The sequence below is a fragment of the Rattus norvegicus genome, chromosome 5, assembly GCF_021556685.1.
Source record: "Rattus norvegicus strain SHRSP/BbbUtx chromosome 5, alternate assembly SHRSP_T2T, whole genome shotgun sequence".
Classification (NCBI taxonomy): Eukaryota; Metazoa; Chordata; class Mammalia; order Rodentia; family Muridae; genus Rattus; species Rattus norvegicus.
In genome coordinates this window covers 166,136,903-166,159,748 of record NC_141538.1, presented here as the reverse complement: position 1 = coordinate 166,159,748, position 22,846 = coordinate 166,136,903, and the positions used below count along the sequence as shown (strand labels likewise).

Sequence of the window (22,846 nt, the reverse complement as noted above, 5' to 3'; positions counted from 1 at the left end):
CTGGCTGGCCGAAGCAGGACAGGACCCGGAAGATGAGTCACGCTTAGGAATGACTTCCTAAAAAGAAAAGGATTTAAAAAATCTGTTGAGGGGTTGGGGATTTGGTTCAGTGGTAGAGCGCTTGCCTAGGAAGCGCAAGGCCCTGGGTTCGGTCCCCAGCTCCGAAAAAAAGAACCAAAAAAAAAAAAAAAAAAAAAAAAGCAAAAAATCTGTCGAGAAAGTATTTCACAAACACACCCCAGTGGAAGGAAGGGTGACTTCATTTCTCGGAAGCCAGCAGCACCACCGTAGGCCAGAGGCTAATAGTCAGGGCTGTGCGATTCTCCACAAATTTCTCTAACAGCAGGTTAGACATTTACCTCCTACACACACTGAGGTGGCCCTGACTGTCCTGGGACTGGGCTGGGAGCCAGCGCTCCATCGCCTCTACTTCTCAAATACTAGTCATACCTCGTCTGACCGAGATAGTAATGTCTCCAGTCACGACTGCTCGTCCAAATAGGAGCATCCGGGCTGAGCCCAGCTGTACAGTACCCACGCATAAGGCCCTGGGGTCAGATTCCCAGAGCCACAAATAACCACGCTGTGGTGCCTGCCTATAACCTCTCATCAGGTGGAAAGCAGAGGCCTCCTTGGCTTCATAGTGAGTTTGAGGCCAACCTGAACTACATCAATCCCTGTCGGAGAGGAGAGGAGAGGGGAACAGGAGGGGATGGGGAAAGGGGAGGGGAGGGGGAGGGAAGGAGAGGAGGAAGAAAGGGGATGGGAGGGGAAGAGAGGAGAGAGGAGGGGAGGGGAAAGGAAGAAGCAAAGGGAAACATCTTTGTGAGTTCAAGACCAGCCTGGTCTACACAGCAAGTTCAGCCAGGTCTGCATAACCAGGGCTACAGAGAACCCTGCCTCAAAAAAAAAAAAAAAAAGAGCAAACAAACAAGTAAGGACATGCAATTCAGACCGCACGCCAAATCAACCTGAATTCCTTTACTGCGGTGAGCAGTCATTGTGTCTATATCAGCCTAATGTAATGTCTGACTCCTTACGGGATTCTCTCTGGCTCAAGTAAAAAACACGTTTAAGACGGCTTGAAATTTGAACGCTTACTGGATATTTGATTACCTTAAGAATTGCTGTTATCTTTTCCTTCTGTTTCTCTTCTGTGGGGTGGGAATGAGGGTGCTAGTTATTGGAGCCAGGGTCTCAGGTGTGCGGAGCCATGCTCCCAGCCCCCTTAATCTGAGGTGTGAGGGCTGTACTGTGGCTATGTTACAACTTAAAGACATAACGTCTATGCAAAACAAAACACTCTGCACTCAATTTCTTGGGAATTACTGAATAATTTGGGGATGGGTAATATAAATTATTAACGGAGAATAGGCGTATGAAGCAAAGCTGACAAGGACTGCTCGCCGCAGAGGCCGGGTAAGGGCACACGGGAGTGAGTGCTATGCTCACCCGTCTTCCTTATGTATCTGAAGTTTTAACAAATGTGTAACCAGGGGACCCTACACAAGTCACCTCAGTAGACACCTCACAGCCTGCAGTATCCACTTCTGTTGCACAGATTTTTTTCCACAGCATACTTTCCTTCAGCTTCTTGGACAAATACAGTAAGAACTTTTGAGAAACAATTATTTATGTAAATAAAAGCCACAGCAGAAAGGCAGGCATATTACAGGCTACCTTCCCCTCTCATGGATACCTCCGCCTTTTATGCATCTTGCAACTGTTACACGGAGTGTTACATTTTAAATATCTGTTTGTCGGCGTTCCTTTGCCTGCTAACTCCATGCACCAAGTAAGTCTCAGCTAAGCCAGAGCTTCCTTCCCTCCTTCCTTTGAGTCTCAGTGTACAGCATGTGCTGACTTCATTTCCTTAATGGAGATATTTTGATGGCCTTCCTCCCCAGCGCCTATCACAAGGATGCAGGAAAATCAGCCCCCCAAAGCCCCAACATCACCAAGAGGGGTTGCTCTGCAGTCTCTCCAGACATATGCTACGTCGAGCTAGCAGTTTCTGTGCCATCCAAAAGACACCAAGATGGCAGCTGCCTGGATATTTAAGGCATCCGTGGTCTCTCTGAATGGCTGAGTCAGTCTAGCACTCCCTGGTATATCCGGGAGCCTTAGACAACAACAACTAATGTAACCAGGAGGATTTTAATGCCATCGCTTGAGACAGCGCCCTTTATTCTAGTCAACCATAACTGTACTTTCACTTAAAACACACATTCTTTTTTAATTTTGAAAGTGCCACAACACGTCTGCACGTCAGAGGGCTAACTCTCCTTCCGTCACGGGCATGAGCCCTGGGGATCAAGCTCAGGTCGTCAGGCCTGGAGCCAGGTGCCTTTATCTGGGGAGCCATCTCTCGCCCCAAAAGAACATAATATTTATGTTAGTATTTTATGTACAAAATGCACACGTGGGGAAAGGTCAGCAGTGGGAAGGCGTTTAAGGAGTCTGACATGCTATCCTGTGCCCCACAGATGCACGGATCATAATGTCCCTCAGGCTGTCACATCCTGAGAGATGAGACGTGGCCTGGTTCCACTACTCACTTGGTTCAGCTTCCAGTGGAACTCCGCAGGCCTGTACTTCTTCTCCTCAGACGGGTCCTGACGGAGGAGGAAAATGAGTCTGCACCCGTGGACATAGAGCGAATAATGGTGTCGGTTCATATCTGGGAAGACAGACAGAGCCGTGGGTAAATTGCCAACTTCAGGCCCACGGGGAGGACTGTTTCCTTAATGGGTTTAGAGATTTGATCTGTACAAATGAACCCTCAAGTTGGGCCAAGACAGGGATTAGAAACAGACACATGGGAGCTTTACTGAGTAATCTACTGAGTAAAATTGATAAATCTCCCAGGCTAGTTCTGTCTCTCTTGAGGACAAAGTGTTCCCAGCATAAAACAGCGAGCAGCCGGAGGACCCAGTCCCCGTGAGGGGACTCTGAAGAAACACCAGCCAGTCCAGGGACACAACAAACCTGTTTTATCCGAACTGCAGAGAATTGTCTCCTTCTTCCGGCCAAAAGGCCCATGCCGCATCCACACGGAAATTGTAAAAGGCTCTTTGGGGTCAAGGGTCACAACACCGTCTGGGATCCGCACCGCCTGTGTGCCATTGAACTCAAAGACCTGGTCACTGTCATGGCCGTTGTCAGTGGGGAGGCCGACGGTCCAATTGAAGGAGCTACTGGGCGACGGGAGCAGCTCTGAGGTACCAGCAGCAGCCCCTGGAAGCACAGGGACAGGGCTGTCAGAGAGGGACAGGGCTGTTCACGGAGAACGGGGAGCTGGGGAGTGGTTCAGGGCCTCACTAAGGGGTGGCTCTCAGCTCAGGGTTAGAATGTTTGCTGGTTTAATTTTGCTTTTCCTGAAAAATAAGGGATTTTTCTTGTCTTAACGAAAATATAACAGTACACACACAGATCAGTAATCTCAGCATCGAGAGGCAGGGCAGGACTGCCAAGTTCAAAGCCTGTCTGGGCCACAAGTCAGTCAGTCAGTCAGTCTGTCTGTCTGTCTGCCTGCCTGTCTGTCTCTCAAACACAAACACACACACACACACACACACACACACACACTCTCTCTCTCTCTCTCTCTCTCTCTCTCTCTCTCTGGATTTTTTGTTTTAAGGAGAGGAATGATGAAGAGAAAACAAAGCCAGGGATAGTGTACAGGCCTTTGGAGGCAGAGACAAAGGCAGACATATCTCTGTGCATTCAGACTGCCTGGTCTACAGAGTGAAGTTCAGGCCAGCCAGAGCTATGCAGAGAGACCCTGTCTTAAAACAGACAAACAACAACAACAACAAAATTACTTTTGATGCTCCCACCCAAATATAAACTTCTAGTCCCTTTTTATGAATATATAAAATAGTGGTGTGTGCAGGTGTGTGTATGTTTGCATATACGTGGGCACACATGTGTATGGGTATACACACATATGGACAGCCCTTAAGAGGCTGTGGGGAAGAACCCTGAAAACATGAGTTCAAAAAATATTTATATAAAATTTCTCAACTATACAAAATATAAGGATGCGATATGAATTGTATAATGAGCTTCAAACAGACCTAAAAGAACAGAGGCAGCCACACTATGAGCCAGCTTGTCAGAAAGATAGAAAGGAAAGCATATTTGTGAGTTCAAGGTCAGCCTGGGAAAGAGGGAGGTTAGGCCCAGGCATGGTAAGAATGGTGATCTCAGAGCAAGATCCCATCTAGCTAGTTTATTGTCTGTGCTTGCAGTGGTAGGCAGATTTCTGAATTCATTTGCAATGCTTAAAGCAGTCTCTAAAAGAGAGTTGTCTCAACCAGAACATAGGCTGTCAGCTTGTAACCCACGATTTGACTTCGAGTTATTTCTTTCACTGCTCCCATACACCCCTTCCTCAGGACCCCTCTCCAAGCAGAATCAAACTGGAATCCTGCTGTATTTGCAATTTGCAATATACACATACATTTTCCTCCTTTTCCTCTATGTAAAGAGTCTGCATAGCATTTCACTGCACAGATACAATGTAACTCGCTTAGTCCTCTCTCTGGGACAGGGAATGAGCATCTATGTGTCTGATGATTCTGACCTTAGCATAAACTTCTAGAACTGGAACTACTGTACCAAAGAACAGGGGAGAGAAGGCAATGAGATGACTCAACACATGTAACCTGACAACTGGGGACCGGCCTTATGTTGGAAGGAGAAAACCCACTACTACGAGGCGTCCTCTGACTTCCGCATGAACACCACAGCACACAAGCACCACACACACGTTAAATAAATAAATAAATAAATAAATAAATAAATAAATAAATAATTTAAAAAAAGAGTAGAAAGAAGATTTACGACCCTCAGTAAATACTGTCAGGGTAAACATTTTGTCTTCCCTTCTCAAGCTGGGATTGGAACTCAGAGCTTCACGCATTAGGAAAAGCCTTTCACACACTGTGCCCTATGTGGCCTAGGCGAAAGCAGACCTCATGGCTCAAAAGATCCCCTGCCTCAACCGTTAGAGTAGCTGGATCACAGAGCACATTCCCAAGCCTGGCTTCTCGTTGCTACATCACCCATATTTGAATGACTCTCAGTGTGTCTTACTTTGTTTGAATCTCGGGCTCTTCAATGCGGACAACATACGTAATTCTGAATTGATTCTGCAGGGTCTGCGTACTCCCCGTGCCCGTCCTGAGCGAAAACCAGGCAGCAGGGCAGCAAAAGCCACTTCAGAACACTGCGTCTGTTCTACCCATCCTTTTACTGACCAAGACCCAGGGGCTGCGGTTCTAAGGGACCCGCCTCCCTGAAGAGGGAGGGCTCCAGACACCAGACCTCCATACCACAGAGCCGGTGGAGGGACTTCTCGGAGTAGGTGTCTCGGTCGCAGCCTTTCCCTATGTGGCTGGTCTCCAGCTCCACTGTGGCCTGCACAGAGGCGACAGGCTCGTCGCAGGTCTCCAAGTGGATGCTCGGGAAGACGGCCAAAGCGCCTGTGCCGGGCTCATATTCAATTCTGCTGCTCCAGCCTGCGTGGGCCATGGACGGGAGTGAGAGACAGGAAGAAAGCTCACGACCACGTTTTTTTTACGGTGCGTTCATTGCACAATGGACACGGGAGCTAGAGGGAGGGCAGCTCACCTTGCCACCCGGGGCTGCAGGTGGGCTTAACGCTGATCTTCACCAGGACGTCCTCCGTGGCTCTTTTCTTCCCACAGTCATAGGCGGTGACAGTGAGCTTATACTGATGCTCTTTGCCGTAGTTAAGCTTCTCTGTGTTTTTGATGTAACCTGGCAGGAAGGGAAGCAACAGTGAGATCTGTCTTTACTCGTGGGGTGCGGGAGGGACAGACAGAGCCCGAGATCACAGCACTCCCCCATCCTGCCGGAGCCGGAGAACACACCAAATCCATGCTCGAGTGTTCAAGGACCGTTGGGATCCACACAGCTCGTCCTCTGCTTACTCTTGTACTCTTATATTCGTTCTACGCTGGTCCCACTCTGTAGCTATGGCTGTCCTGGAACGTGTTATATTATGTAGGCCAGGCTAGACCTTGGCCTCCCACGTGACGGGATTAAGGGCATGTTACCGTCCACCCAACTTTTTAAAACCACTTTCGTTTGGTGTACGGGTGGTTGTACACACGCCTCCTCACGTGTGTGGAGGTCAAAGGACAACTTTCAGGGGTCAGTTCTCTCCTCACGCTGTGGTTTTGGGGATTGACATCGGGTCATTGGGCTTGTGTGTTAAGTACTTTGACTCGAGCCATCATGCCTGCCCGGATTTTGTGTCAACATTTAATACTTGGCATGTAATAAAGACAGAACAGCAGACAGTTTAAATCCCAATACTAACAACGGGGCCAAACTTCATTAAATACTTCTTCTTCTTTTTTTTTTTTTTCCCTTTTCTTTTTTTTTTTTTTTTTTGGAGCTGGGGACCGAACCCAGGGCCTTGCGCTTGCTAGGCAAGCACTCTACCACTGAGCTAAATCCCCAACCCTAAATACTTCTTCTAAAGATTTATTTTGTTAAGGAAAAGCCGAATGCTGGGGACATAGGATGGAATTAGTATCTTTGGACCCCACCCCACCCCCCATGGACTCCATAAACCAAGAGTGCTGGCCGGAATCCCAGCACTTGAGAGGCAGAGGCAGGAGGATTAAAAATTCAAGGCCATACTGAGCTACATCATACTAGCCCGGGCTGCATGGAACTACCTTCCCTCAAGAAAACAACGGAGAAGCCAGGCAGTGGTGGTGCACACCATCAATCCCAGCATCAGGGGTGGGGAGGGCAGGAACAGGCGGATCTTGAGGTCCAAGCCAGCTTGGTCTGCAGAGTGAGTTCCAGGACAGACGGGGCCTTTGGTTTACACATGAGTGCAAGTCTTTATTTTTTTTTTTAACGGTTGTTTTTATTTTATATATATGTGTGAGTGCCTGCATGCATGTATATCCCACACGCCTGTCTGGTGCCTTTGGATGCCAGAAGGGGGAGTGGGATTCTCCTGGCCATGAGCAGCCTGCTGTGAGGGCTGAAAACTGAACACCCATCCTCCCCAGTGGGCTGACAAAGTCACAGTTCTACCAGATGCTGTGGTGTGAACCACTTTATGACGGACACACCGCGCTACCATCAAGATGCTATTGCATGAGTTACGAAGGAGCCGAGTCCGTGTGTTTCTCCCGTCAGTTACTCAAGAACAAAGGTTCTGGCAGAGGTAAGAGGCTAGAAATCTCCGTCTCGGCTACAATCCACCCTAGGCCACACAGGAAGACGCTATCTCAGGTCAGAGCGCATACTGTTCTTCCAGAGGACCCATTCCCAGCACCCACAGTAAGCGGCTCACAGGGCCCTTTAACTCCAGCTCCAGGGCACCCGAACGCACTGCACTCCCATGCGCAAACCCACACAGAGACGCGGGATTAAAAATACTGTTTTAGCTGGGCAGTGGTGGTGCACACCTTTAGTCCAAGCACTTGAGAGGCAGAGGCGGGTGGATCTCTGTGAGTCTGAGGCCAGCCTGGTCTACAGAGTGAGTTTAGGATAGCCAGGGATACACCAAGAAACCCTGTCTCAAAAAACAAACTAACTAGATCTATTTACATAATACATATATTAAAATAATTTTATAATTATTTTATGCTACTTAATATATTATTTTATGTAAAATAAAATAATGATAATTTTTAAAAGAAGGAATGAATGAATGATCCCTCACCTTTCGGATGAGGCAGAAGGAGCTACAGTGTAGCCCAGCTGAAAACATTTGCCTGGCATACAGGAAGCCCTGGACTGGATACTTAGTATCACCAAAAGCCTATGTGTAGGGTATGTGTAAAAGGTTCTAATTGAATGGAGAAAACTATCACTGTAACCAAAACGACAACACACCCAGCTGCAGGCGGCCAGAACTGAGGAGATTCACATTAAATGATGCCTCTACTTGACTTGGGTTGGAGAAGGAGAGCCCAGAGGCGCCCGGGCTTCAGAGAGGCTTGAGATCAGGGAGTTAAGCCAAACAGGAGTGACCTGCACTAGCTGGACTCCGGACAGCCTGCAAGCTCTCGATGCTCTGCCAGTGCTGGGAAGCCGGGTCAGCAGCTGACCTCATTGGAAGGGCCAGGCCTCAGGAGGCTTCTCCGTTCTTACCGTCTTTGTCCACAGTGAACGGCACATCTGGGGTGAGAATCTCATAGCTGCAGATCTGGCTGAACTGGGGTGAGCAGTCTGCATCCACGGCCTCCACCCTGAGGATGCTGCCGTGCTGCTTGCCCTCCACCACGGCCGCCTTGTACGACTTCTCCTTGAACACGGGGGCGTACTCATTCACGTCGTTCACCTGGATGTGCACGGTTGCTCTAGACAAGAAGGGGGAAAGCTATTGTTAGGGGGGTCCTGTCCTGTCTTTTACCCAAAAAGCACACACTCAAAATCTTCTCAGTGAATAAAACGTCACTGTGTGAGAAGGTGAGGTGGTGCAACACACCTTGCTGTTCACCAACCCACGCTCACCTATGTGGTGCGCTCTTACCGTGCCCTGTGACAGACAGAGTGTGGCCCACTCAGTGTAGACGCTGAGGGAACTCAGCACTCAGCAACAGTAAATCTGCACGGTTGAAGGGCTGGTGAGGAAAGTCTAGAATATTAAACCAGTGTCTTCTAGAGCCCTCTGTTGGGGTTAAGCCTTCTGATGGCAGGGAGGAAGGCACTTGAACTTGACGCAGGATGGAGGAGGCCTGTCTGCTTCCTCCACAAGTTAGCTAGCTTATGCGCTTAAAGTTTACAGGAAATAACAACAGAACCATTTTCCTTCAGAAAAAAGTTCAATATAGGGCCGTGTGTGTGTGTGTGTGTGTGTGTGTGTGTGTGTGTGTGTAGGGCCATGTGCATCTGTCTGCCTGTCCGTCCGTCTATCCGTCTCCCCTGCCTCCACCCTCCTCCTCCAGAGACAGGGTCTTGCTCTATTACCCAGGCTGCCCTTGACTTTGTGATTCTCCTACCTCAGCTTTCCAAGAACAGGCGTGAGCCGCTGTTCCCAGTGGGTCTTTAGTTTCTTTACCAAGAATACTTCGTGAGATAAAACCACTCATTCTCTTCTCAAACCCTGTTTCCGTCAGAAGTTAGACACAAAAGGGGACACGGAGGCTGGAGCCCACCCTTTACAGCCAGCTTGACGCCCTGCAGAACTCTTCCTGCTCTTTTTCAAAACTCAGAGAACCTGGGAGCTGGCTCCCGGCCGCCCCTCTCCCACGCACGCTCATCTCCTGGGTGGCTCTTTCTGCGCTCTGTCCAGCCCACTTACTTGTGAGATTTTTTCACACCGGTGCCATCGGGTCCCTTCCCGCAGTCGTAGGCCTGGATGGTGAATGTGTAGTCTTTCTGCAACTCACAGTCCAGTTTCTCTTTTGATCGGATTATTCCCTCACCCGTGGACTTATCCACTACCACGGCATCAAAGGGGACATTCTGCCCGTGGATTTTAAAGCCACAAATCTCACCTGGGGAGTAAACCAGAATGGGTTAGTATGCCCGCCACTCGAACCTTCTGCTCATTGCCCTCCGCCCACAAGGGAAATAGACGACAATAACTTAGCAGCCAGGGAGTTTAGGGGGTCCGTGGACAAAGCGGGGGGCGCTGTGCTTTAGCACGGGTGAGTTCTGGGGCTTTATTAGAAGCGGTTCTGGCTTTCCAAGCAACTGGTTTACTTTGCATCCATTCATGCAGGGATACAAGAGAGAGGACACAGACAGGCATTCCACAGGAGCACTTAGGATGGCCGGAGGGTTAAGTCTCAAGAGCAACAGCCAGATCAGGCTGTCAGGCGACCCGAGCCCGCGCTCGCTGGCTCGGCAGCGATTTGGGAAAGGATGAAAATACAGAGTTAAGCACTGAGAGAAGACGGGTGGAATCGGTATCAGAATTACAGACATTCTGTCAAGGAAAGAAAAAAAAAAAGAGAGAATCAAGTCTTCCTGTGCAATGAGTCTGGCTAAAATTAGGGAATCAAAAACAAACTGCTAAAATAAAAGTAGTAGAAATACCAAGTTTTCAGGCATCCATTTCAACGGCTGTCTGCATCGTCTGTTACGGGGAGGGGCGTTAGGTTCCTTAGCTCTGGGCTTCACCCTACCAAACCTAAGAGGGGCGCCAGCCTGAGAACTGCACTACGGCGAAACTGTCCTAGTTAGAAAGGTCCGAGCTTATACGCTTGCCCGTGGGAGAACAGGTTTCACGTCTTGATGTACATGTGAAGCTACAAAATTTATTCCATATGCAAATAAGACTGTGCTCTCCCACAAGTCCAATGAATAGAAGGAAAACAGTGCTCTGCCAGCAAACCCGAGTTAACAAAACATGTGGCCCTGAACGCAGAGTTCAAATGGATGTCTGAGTTCTAGATATTTCTAACCAAGGGTCTGGTTACATACAATTTCCATAAATACACTTAAAAAAAAAAGAAAGAAAGAACAAACTAAGAGAATAAATAGGGGGACGGCATGGCAGTTGCTTCCGTTTAAGGCTGATTCCCAATTTTATAAAACAAGTTAGTGGGTTAATATTCATAAAAGGGAGACAAAGAACCCTTCATCACCTTCTTTGGTGACTGTCACCTCAAAACTCTCTAAAGGGAAAAAAGACAAACCCATGTCAGTAATTCAGGAAAGAGCGAAGAGGGAGTAACAAGGAAACAGTCAAAGCTGCAACACATTACTTAGAAAGCTGGGCAGGTCACCTCACGCGGCTCCCAGGCGGCTGCTGGCACTGCTCTGAGAATCCTCCCACCATTGCTACTTTGAATCCTACTTACCATAAACTATGTAACTTTACAATGAACTCAGGGATGAGACACTGACCAATCAAGTTTCCCAACACCCCCGGCCTGTCACAGTAACGATTAAGTAAACCTAAGTGTTCCTACTTGGTTGTTTTGGACACAGAGTCTCTCACTACGTAGCTCAGGATGGCCTGGAACTCAATATATAGACCAGGCTAGCCTGGCACTCACAGAAATCCCCTTGCCTCTGCCTTCCAAGTACAGGGATTAAAAATTTGGGCCACCATGCCTGAACAGTGTTCCTACTTTTAAGCTAAATACAACTCTAGAAACATTCAGTTCATCATTAGATTTACTGAAACAAAAATCTGGAGCTACAGACTTAAGTCTTTGTTCGCACCGTGTCTAAAGTACCCGATCAGAGAAATGCCTCTGAAAGAAACAGAAGCCAGGCCACAGTAGCCACCCCGAGACAGCCATCTGTGCTGACCACTCTGTTTTCTAGATATCACCTCGTCAGCTCCAACCCAGCCGTTCACCCCATGCCCACACAGAGAAGATGTAGCAAATTCCCTCCTTTTCGGTGGCTTCACCACACATTTCCCTAAAGAAGAAATACCGCTTCGTTCTGCTTGTCGTTGAAGGTTTTAAGCACAGTATTAAGACGGAACGCAGGGTTTGTGCCTTTCACACAACCTCATGATCTTGTCTCACCGATGTATAAGACGGTGGCTTACTCATTTTCTTGACTGTCTACCAAGCACTCCACATTCGCTGTTACTAAAACCACTTTCCACTCTGTGTACGGTGCAGTCTCGGGCCTTTGACTGCCTGTGAACAATGGGCAGGAAGCATTTCTGTCCATGGTTCCTGCGGCACAAAGACTCCCACGGACCAGGGCTGCCCAGCAAGGTAGATGCTGGCCACAGAGGGGTACTTGAATAGAAACTAACATCCCCATTAAAATGAAGCAACGTTAAGCTTTTAGATTCTCAGTCACCCTGGCCACAGTCTGAGTGACAGCCACTCAAGGCTCACAACACCGCTCGGAGACTGCAGAACTCAGAACACCACTTCAGTAGGTTCTCCTGCACGGCTACTGTAGGGCTAGGCTCTGCAGGTCAGGGAGTGCAGGCCAGAATCAGGCCACCCCCTCTTTTTCAAAGGCCCATGTCCTATGGAATGGTTTTTACTGTTTTAAAAGTACTTCATCAGGGCTGGAGATATGGCTCAGCGGTTAAGAGCACTGACTGCACTTCCAGAGGTCCTGAGTTCAAATCCCAGCAACCACATGGTGGCTCACAACCATCTGTAATGGGATCTGATGCCCTCTTCTGGTATGTCTGAAGACAGCTACAGTGTACCCATATACAAAATAAATAAATAAATCTTTTAAAAAAAAAAGTACTTCATCTAAGTGAGATAGGCTCTCACTATGAGCCCCGGGCTATCCTGGAACTTACTCTGTAGCCCGAGCCAGCCCACGATCCTCCTGCTTTAGATTCCTGGGTGCTTGGATTACAGGAGCACCCCACCACACCTGGCTGGCTGTTACTGTTGTAAATGGTTTTTCAGAGCATGAGGGAACGATACTAAAATGCAAACATCAGTCTTCAGAAGTGACATTTGGCTGGACCACCAACATGTCTACCGAGTCAGTCCCCAGCTATTTCCCAACGATGCTGGCTAAATTCCCTGTCAGTTTGTACCATTGCAAGACATCCAATGGTCTGTAGAACCCATCGCATTCCCTGTGCAGATCTTTAAGGGAAAAGGTTTATTGATCCCTACTATAGAGCCCTGAGAGAGAAGAGCCAGGCGGTATGTGGTCCCAAATAGCACCCCAGGACATGCTAACAAACTGCGTTATAAATAGACTCTATCCGTATTATTTTCATAACTTTTAATTGTGCGTATGGGTATACACGTAAGAGTAACGATGCTGGGAAAGCCAGAGACATCGGACCCCATGGGAGCTGGAGTTAAGGTGGCTGTGGTTGCCCGGCATAGGTTCTGAGAACTGCGTGCGCTCTTAACCAATAAGCCATCTCTCTAGCACTGTAAAATACACTGAATCCTAGTTACCAGGCTTCAGTTCACTGTAAACTTCCCAGTTCATGACTAGGGTTCATTCTTCTGCCGAGCACAGGGCAAGAGAGGCAGCTCGGTATCGAGTGAGCCAGTGCCCCCGACAATAGCTGTGTGTTCCTGGCAAGGCCACCAGGCCTGCTGGTGAGCACAGGCCAGGACCATGTCATGAGAATTTGAGCACCGCTTACCACTAATGCCACACATTCAAACAGGAGGGTGAAGATGCTCAATCCCAAGCAATGAGAGACAAGTCAGGGCTTCAGCCTGAGGACTGAGCTGCTCTTGAACCCTCTAGTGGTCCTCTTGCCTTAGCTTCCACAGTGGCCATACTGTGCCGTCCTCTCAGGCTGAGGCAAGAATTTCCATCAAGAGAGGAGACAGCAGATGGTTAGATGAATGGGACTTTGGTCCTAAAGGACCTTTGCTCTGTTAAACAAGTCTGTCTGGGTAAACATGGTCATCTGGCCCCCAGCACGAGAGCCTGGGGACCAGACCCAGGAGGTCGCTTTTGCTTTTAGAATTTTATTTACATCTATGTGCATTTGCCTGGACAAGTTCATGTGACATTCGTGTAGAGTGCCTGTGGAGGTCAGAAAAGTGCTGGACCCCCAGAACTGGAGTTAGACCAGGTTGTAAGCCATCTCGGTGCTGGGAACTGAACCCAGGTCCTCTGCAAGAACATCAGGTGCTCTTAGCCTAAGCCATCTCTCCAGTCCCTCAGGAGGTTATTTTAGATGAGATCAGTCCTAGTCTTGGGAGGAACTTTAAAGGCGAGGGAGATGTGGTCCAAGTGTAAGTGAGAAACTACGCCTCTATGTGTCTCTCTGTGTATGTAGTGTGAAACCTGTGTGTGTGTATGTGTGTGTGTGTGTGTCTATATGTCTGCATGTATGTTTCTATGTGCGGGGTGTGTATCTGTGGGGGGGGAGTGTGTCTATGTGTGTTTCTCTGGTGGTGTGAACCTGTGTATGTATGTGTCTGTGTATGGGGTGGGGTGTGTGTCTATGCGGTGTATATCTGTGTGTGTGTGTGTGGGGGGTATCTGTATGTTTCTCCAGTGGTGTGAACCTGTGTGTATGTATGTGTGGGGGGGATGTGTGTCTATGCGGTGTGTATCTGTGTGTATGTGTGTGTGCATGCTGTTTAGGGCGTGTCCCTGCCCCTTACCATCTTTGGGCATGCGTGGAGACTTTCATAGTAAACCCCAGGTATGCCGTGGTTCCATTCGCTTCAGCATCTATCTCTGTTTAACAAGCACAATAATCCACCACAGCCCAATGGACAATAATGTTCTAGAATCTTCCTCCCCTAATACAGATTTATGTCCCTCATACCCCACTCTCCCAGTAGCTAATACATAGATACATGCATGCACACATGTATATGCATATATACGTATTTACTTCAGTGGCTCTCAGCCTTCTTTATGCTTCAACCCTTTACTACATTTCCTCGTGGCGTGTGACCTCCCCCAACTGTAAAACTATTTTTGCTGGTCCTTCTGAATTGTAACCTTACTTCTGTTTTCAATCCTAATATAAATATCTGATACTCAGGATATCCGATGTGCTGCACGGAATGAGATCAACTGGCTTGTTTATTTATTTTACCAGTCGACATTGATTTCTCCTCCCTTCCCAGTCCACGCACAATTTACAGAGCTTACTAGAATTGTGTGGCCCCACACTAGCATCTCTACCCTCCACTATTGTGATTTCAGCCGTGTTCCCTGGGTCCCACACTGCAGAGAAGAACCTCTCGGAATCACCTCACATACCTTTTTCTCCCTGCCCAGCCCTTCCTGTCCCATGAGGACTCCATACAACTGCTTCATGGCAGGGAACCTCCTACGATACCATGAAAATCAGATTCCCAGCTATACCAGCGAGGGACAGGGTCAGAACTCTCCCGCCCTGTCACTCCCCCAAAGTTACTTCTGACCGCCAACCTCGTCCTCTCCTATCTAAAATGGCCAAGGGTACTTTTCCCCCTAAAGAAATCTTTAAAGGGCTGGAGAGATGGCTCAGCAGTTAAGAGAGCTGGCTGTTCTTCCAGAAGTCCTGAGTTCAATTCCCAGCAACCACGTGGTGGCTCACTACCAACTGTAATGGGATCTGATGCCCTCTTCTGGTGTGTCTGAAGACAGCAACAGTGTACTCATATATAATAAAAAAATATATTTAAAAACAAAACAAACCCCCCCCATTTATATTTGGGATTGAACCAGGGCCTGAGACTCAGTAAGCAAGTGCTTTACCACCAAGCTACATCCCAACGGCTATCTTAGGAAGTCGATGGTGACCTATGGGGACCCATGCTGTCCCGTGTCCACTTGTGCTGTTCCTACACCGTGCCTTCCTGTCTGTGCTCAATCACTAGCACCCAGATCTGTTAGGCTCCGCCAAGAAAGGCTTTCCGTAGGGGTTGGGGATTTAGCTCAGTGGTAGAGTGCTTGCCTAGCAAACGCAAGGCCCTGGGTTCGGTACCCAGCTCCGAAAAAAAGAAAAAAAAAAAAAAAAAAAAAAAAAAAAAAAAAAAAAAAAGAAAGGCTTTCCGTGTCCCCTCTCCTGCCTCACCAGTCATGATTCCTGAACTCGTGAAATCTGACCATAAGCTACTTGTGAAGGAATGCCATGTTTAATCGAACAGAAGAACGGGGGCTGGAGAAGGCTCAGAAGTTAAGAGCACTGGCCTGCTCTTGCAGAAGACTTAAAATCGGTTCCAAGTATCAATATGGTGGTTCCCAAGCATCTGTAGCTTTAATTCCAGGGATCTGATGCCTTCTCCTAACCTCTGAGGGCACCAGACATATATGCAGGTAGGCAAAAATGCTCACACTTGACCATAGGGCCGAGAAAGAGACTTGAGGACAGCCAGAAACACAATAATGACGATGATAATAATAATAATAATCTTGAAAAACATGTAAGAGTGAAGGCAGAGAGAGGGAGTCACCACTGTCAGGCTCATCTATGAAAGTGGACGCCTACAGCAGACACCCTCAGCAAACTGATGCATTTTCTTACATCGCCCCAACTCAGTTCCCCCCAAGACAACAATGCAGACTTGGCTGTGTGTTCCCTAAGAGTCTGACAACACACACCAGGGGCACCAGGGACAAAAGGTTCAACACCACAAACGTGTCTGCCTCCGAGCTCTGTCAAGAGAGCTCAGTGCTTTCCTACACACACAGCCCATGAGGGGTTGGGTACACAGAGCAGACTGTTCTCAACTTTGAAATGTCACGTCTTGGAGAGCTGCAGCCAGAGGGCCTGGCTCAAAGGCAACACGCTTAGCAGAGCGTGTGGCCTCAGACGGACTCCTCTGTCCTTCCGCATGCAGGTCTGGAGCCCTGGTGTGTCCCAAGCACTGAGTAGCCAGGGTACTATGGAGAGAACTGGGAGAGATCACCATTCCCGACGATGGCGTGCAGCTCACACGCTCTGAACCAGTTTGCCCACTGGGGAAATGGTACAGTGAGGGTGACGGCACTTGACTTCTGGAAGCCGAGGGTGGGTGGCCAGAAAGAGCCCCAGGACAAGCTGGGAACACTGTCAGTTCATGGAGAGTGACCCACGGCCGGCCGCCGCACAAGCCTTCTCCAATCTTGTCACCACAGCGGACTCGGTACCATCACAAAAACAATCTCAGAACGAGTCTGCAGAATAAGCCTTGCTCAACACGAAAATAACTTCCAAGTGTGAGGGAGTTAAATAACGACTTATGTAAAAACATAGAAACACATTTCCCACAGAATATTAAATTTAAGGATATACATTAACATCTTTAAAAATTATGTTTATTGCTGGGTGTAGTGGCGCATGTCTTTAATCCCCGCACTCAGGAGACAGAGGCAGGTGGATGTGAGTCTGAGGCCAGCCTGGTCTACAGACTGAGTTCTAGGACAGCCAGGGCTGTGTAGTAAGACTCTGTCTTGAAAAAACGAGAGCAAAACCAAATAAAACTAAACTGAATTTTTTCAAAAAAAAAATCTATTTGGGGGTAGAGGGGATGCAGCTTACAGGAGGCCGTCTTTCCCTTCCACCAGGGATCAAGGACCCGGCTTGGTAGTAGGTGCCTTATCCACCAAACCATCTTGCTGGCCCGTGAAAACGTATTTATAAACATGTTACGTGTGATTCCGTTGTTCAGACTGACACAGCAGACATTCCATACAAACCTCTGAACCAAGCACTGATTTACTCTTTTGGATGAGGGTTTCACTTTGTTTTTATAAATTTTATTATTATTGCTAAGGGTAGGACTTGGGGTGGAGCTTGAACCCACAGCCTTAGGCACGGCAGGTAAGTGCTCTACCACTGAGCTACGTCCCTGGGCCTCAGGAGTGAATTTAAGCTCTTTGACTCATACCGACACACAGAACTCCCCAAGCCCTAAGAAGGGTGTTAAATTTCTGTTTGCAGGGGCTGGGGATTTAGCTCAGTGGTAGAGCGCTTACCTAGGAAGCGCAAGGCCCTGGGTTCGGTCCCCAGCTCCGAAAAAAAGAACCAAAAAAAAAAATAAAATAAAAAAAAAATTTCTGTTTGCAGATGATGGAACCGAGGGGTAAGGCTGGCAGTGGTGGCACACACGCCTTTAGTTCCAACGCTCAGGTGGCAGGTGGATCTCTGAGTTCGAGGCCAGCCTGGTCTACAGAGCGAGTTATAGGTCAGTCAGGGCTACACAGAGAAAAACCCTGTCTCAAAAAATACAAAACAAAAATACTTCCTTATTTTTATCTATCTGTGACTGTTTCTTTGCTTATATGGCTGTGCGCCGTGTATGCCTGGTACCCACAGAGGCTGAAAAGGAGGGCATCAGATCCCTAGGGACTGCAGTTGTGGATGGAGGTCATGAGCCACCATGTGGGTGCTCAGGACAGACTTTGGTCCTCTGAAGAGCAGCCAGAGCTCTTAACCACCAAGCCATCTCTGCAGCTCCTAGTTCCTCTTGTTAAAAGGGGGTCTGGCAGAAAGCATCCTCACTTCAAGTGGTGGAGAATTAAATATAAATTTTTATTAATAAAGCACTTGGAAGAGGGCCTGGAATCTATTCTTGATGCTCAGGAGCAAATGCATTATTAGCTGTGGGGTGGTTTCCGAGCGCCACAGGCTGCACGCAGCTGGAGCCTTGTAGATCAAGGCCGGCGGCAGTGACCCCGGAATCCCGGACCACAGCCATTTCTTTGCCTCCTTGTTTTTCGAGAGAGGATCCTGTGTAACTCAGGCTGGTCTTCCTCAAACTGACTGTGCCTCGGAGGATGACTGTTTAATCCCTGTGCTTCCACCTCACGGAGGCTGAGGGGACTAAAAGCATGTAGCACCTCGACATGCTACATGGGTCTGAGCTCTGAACTCAGAGGTTTTTGCTGCCAGGCGGGTGCATTTCCTAGCCTGAGTTACTACTCTCTTTTTAAAACATTCATTCTTAATTTATTTTAAACATTTTATTTTTATGTATAAGAGTGTTTCTGCCTGCATGTTTGTCTATGCATCACCCCATGCTCGCCTGGTGCCCACGGAGGTCAGAAGAAGGCACTGTATCCCTTGGAGCTAGAATTACAGTTGTGAGCCACGTGGGTGCTGGGAGTTGAACCCTGGTCCTCCACAGGGGCAGCAGGTGTTCTTAACCACTGAGCTGTCTCCCCAAGCCTCCAAAGCACTTCTTAAAATGCAGGAATGTATATAAATCCACCAGCAACACATCCTAGGCAACCCCGCTATAACTGTGATGTATCTTTAAATGTCACACACACACAAAAGGAGAAATGATAACTACTTAAAAAGAAAAATAACAGAGTGGGCTGGAGAGATGGCTCAGTGGTTAAGAGCACCGGTAGCTCCCACAGAGAACCTGGGTGGACACTCACAGGACAACGGTGGCTCCGGTGCCCTCTTCTGACCTCCTAAGACATTTGCGCACAGGCAGGCAAAACACCCATATTCAGAAACTTAAAAAAAAAAAACAAAAAACTAAAAGAAAAAGAAAAAAGAAAGAAAGAGAAAGGAAGGAAGGAAGGAAGGAAGGAAGGAAGGAAGGAAGGAAGGAAAACTTAAAAGCTGGACAGAGCCACACACATTCGTGTGTGATCCCAGCATTTACTGTAACGCTGGGACTGAAAAACACAGCCATCCAGCAGCCAGGGCAGATCCGACTGGCAAACACCACTGAATGTCGGCAATGTAGGAAAATCACCACATGACTGAAATCTATGACACTGTCCTGCAGGTTGTTCTCTGCAAAGATACAGGATAGAATCTTATAAAAAAATAACTTGTATCAAATATTTAATAACTTTATTGAGGCAGGTGTTGTGGTGCATACGTGTGTGTCACCTTGTCCCTCAGAAGGCTGCAGCAGGAGGATGACAAGTTGGATGCCAGCCAGCACTAACAGAGCAAAGACTTTGTCTCAATAAACAAACAAGGGGCTGAACAAATGACTCAGTGGTTAGGAGCACTGGCTGCTCTCCCAGAGGACCAGGGTTTGCTTCCCAGTACCCACAAGGTCACTCACAACCATTAACTCCAGTTCCAGGGAATCTGATGCCCTCTTCTGGCCTCCTTGGGTACTGCATGCACATGGTACACAGGCACATGCAGGCAGAAAAAAAAAAACCACCCATACACACAAAAGGAAGAAAAAGTAAATTCATTAAACTGGACATAGTGGTACATGCCCGTAAAAAATTAACAAACACAAACTGACAATGTGCTCAGCATGCAGTGTGCACGCCTTAAATAACACAGCCCCATACGTGACTTTAAACCACAGAGCACTTGCTGCCTTCCCAGAGGACCTGGGTTTGACTCCCAGTATCTGCAGCTCTAGTTCCAAGGGATACGATGCTCTCTTCTGACCTCTGTGGACACCAGACATTCACACGATGCATATGCATACGTGCAGGCAAAACATTCATATGCATAAATAAAACTATAGAAAAAGATTTAGTTAAATAAAATTTAAAGATTGGGGGGGAAAAAAAGTAAATCTAGGCTGAAAGTTCCTCAACAAAGACTGCTCAATGTTTCTGAAGTCTGTGCGGGTGAATGGAAGGGAGTAAGAGTTTTTGGAGTGAAGGGAAACTGACAATTGAATACCCGGACATGAATGAACAGGCAGAGTGCAGGTCCCACATCAACTCTGTCCTAAGCAGTGTCCGTGCTCCATCTGCACTGAGTGTGTCTAGACAGTATCTGCCTATCTGCACAAGGCAGAGCAATTAAGTATTTCCTTCCCCCTTCGTCCAGCAGAACAGCTCAGTGTCAGCTACCTGTGACTATTACAAGGAGAACATGGGTGCCTGGAGCCACAAGCAGCTCTCAGCTACCAGAACACTTCCCGAGAGGTCCAGTCATCCAGCCACTAAGTCGCTTCCTATCCAGGGCAGCCTTGCAGACAGTGAACAGCTGGCCTCCGTACCTGCAAAGCGCAGCGGTGAGTCTTTGTCCAGGGCGATGAGGGGGGGGTCGAGCAGCACCGTGTTATCGTTCTCGGTGACGATCCCGTGGTAGGTGGGCTCCAGCCATGGCTTGTGCTTGTTAACTGCATTGGGAGAAAACGGGAAACACGGGTAAGATTCAGACCGAGATGCTGTCGCCTTTGAAGGCGAGTCTGTGTCATCTGGCTTTCCGCACGAGTGCGTGTGCACGCACGTGAAAGCGAAGCCAGAGGCATGTGAGGGCAAAGAGACAGATCGTCTGAAAAGGGTAAACTATGATTTGATTGCAGGAGTGCCCCACGTAAAATCTAACCCAGATCACGAAGACAAAAATTGACTCTTTCCCTCCACAAAGTACTCCTGGGACATGAGCTCTGACAGAGGGGACTCAGGAGGGTCAGCATTCCCACCCTCCGTCCCCGTCCCCACGGCGGCGGCAGGATGGAATCGCACAGTAGCAGGGATGCCTACTGGCATCAACAGAATCGAGTCTCACACGCAGCACGGGCTGGCCTTCTGTTAAAGGGTTCATGCAACGGGGGCACCTCTGCTAGGCAACAGGAGATGGGCGATTCACCCACTGGTGAGACCCCAGTGTCTTTTTACAAGAACCACATTAGAAAGGAAGCTGGGACAACTCCGAAGGCAAATGGAGCTACAAATTGCTCACAAAGTCTGAAGACTCAGACACATCTCCCTAACCTCTAGTCTTATGGTTCTGTCTGTCTCTGTCTGTCATCTGTCTCTGTCTCTGTCTCTCTCTCTCTCTGTCTCTCTCTCTCTCTCTCTCTCTCTCTCTCTCTCTCTGTCTCTCTCTCTCTCTGTCTGTCTCTCTCTCTCTCTCTCTCTCTCTCTCTCTCTCTCTCTCTCTCTCTCTCATCTATATATCCCAGGCTAGCTTCAATCTTCCTGCTTCCGCCTCCCAAACTGCGGGATTACAGCTGCACACACCGAACCCCACTCCAGTCTTTCACTTTACAAGGCAAACCATTCATTGGCTTGTAATGAACAGAAACATTTGATACAAATTTGTATCGATGCTTTGTTTTACTAACAAAATCACAAGCACAATAAAACAAACTGAACTTCACTCCAACATTTGAGTCCATAAAACTCTTAGATTAAATGACGTCACCTTGTTTTTCCCAGCACCACAGGGATGTAAAAGTATCGAGCAAAGCGAAGTGTGAGGTGAGCCTGCACTGTCCTAACACAGAATGGGCCGCTCGCCTTAGCAGAAAGGCTACAGGCTGAAAATGGTTAACAAATTTCAGAGGGGAAAATAACTTTGTGTCGACTCATTTCACCGCCATCCCAGTGTTCTAATTTTATAATTCGAAATCTCTCAATTGCTCCTTTAAGCTGGCAGTATAATGAGAGATATGGCCATTTCCAAAGGCTGAACTTTTCAATAATTAATGAATGATATTTTTAATATTTCATTACATTCAATTTGTGCTATGAAACATTTATAGAAACAAGTGACTGATGTTTCTGTAATCATCCACTCTCCAAACCACCAGAAGATTATGGGCGGTTAAGTCGAGGACCACATCAGCCCTGGCACAGCCCTACACCCTCACTCCATTGCGTTCCAGAGCATCGAAGCCGGCTACATTCTTGATGGCAGACCTAGAGATCACACCTGTGAGTGTGTAGGTTTTCTGGGGTTACTTTCAGATAAAAATGATTTTTGTGACTACAGATCTTTTTTTTTTCTTTTTTTCGGAGCTGGGGATGACTATAGATCTTAATCATTAGAAACTTGATTTTAGAATCTACAAATGCCAGGCGGCAGTGGCGTGTGCCTTAATCCCAATAATCAAGAGGTGGAGACAGGTGGATTTCTGAGTTCGAGGCCAGCCTGGCCTACAGGGCTACAGGGCAAGTTTTAATACCAGGGCTACACAAGAAAACTGTCCAAAAAAAAAAAAAAAAAAAACCCAGAAACAAAACCAATCAGTGAATCTCAGGGTTAATCACAAATACGAAAGATTCATCCCAACACATCCCAATTCTGTGGGCTAAGAAGGCTGCTCCCCTGCTCAAGTCACACAAACAAGAGATTCCGCCAGGCAGGTTTCAGATCCACAATGTGCCACAGAGCCCTTGATACCAATCACACACTACACGACTTCTTTTGTTTTACACCTTTTCCGTGTAGAAATCCACTGGCCGAGAGTAAGGATTTGATGTGTGCTTCCTATAGCAGAATACCTACGCTGGCCATGCTGTAAGCTTCAACTGTCTTTAATGCATTTCGACTATAATTGAACCTGTAAAAATCCAAGACGAGGGCTGGAGAGATGGCTCAGTGGTTAAGAGCACTGGCTGCTCTTCCAGAGGTCCTGAGTTCAATTCCCAGCAACCACATGGTGGCTCACAACCATCTGTAATGAGATCCAATGCCCTCTTCTGGTGTGTCTGAAGACAGCTACAGTGTACTCATATATAATAAATAAATAAATAAAAAAAAAAAATCCAAGACGAGTGAATCTTGGACCTGCAATCCTAGGACACTGCCACCAGGGGGCAG

At 47.8% G+C, this 22,846-nt stretch overlaps 1 protein-coding gene across 4 annotated transcripts in view; it reads right to left on the bottom strand.

Annotated features, from left to right (window-relative positions):
• The window catches only part of Clstn1 (calsyntenin 1), a 62,365-nt gene that overhangs the window by 10,290 nt on the left and 29,229 nt on the right, over positions 1-22,846 (bottom strand). For 2 of the 4 annotated variants that reach the window (NM_001436870.1, NM_001436872.1), the window contains 8 exon segments: positions 2,559-2,680; positions 2,989-3,237; positions 5,340-5,525; positions 5,638-5,787; positions 8,152-8,360; positions 9,305-9,500; positions 10,596-10,625; positions 20,292-20,414. In NM_001436870.1, coding sequence (NP_001423799.1) covers positions 2,559-2,680; positions 2,989-3,237; positions 5,340-5,525; positions 5,638-5,787; positions 8,152-8,360; positions 9,305-9,500; positions 10,596-10,625; positions 20,292-20,414 — 1,265 coding nt within the window. 4 annotated transcript variants of the gene reach the window in all.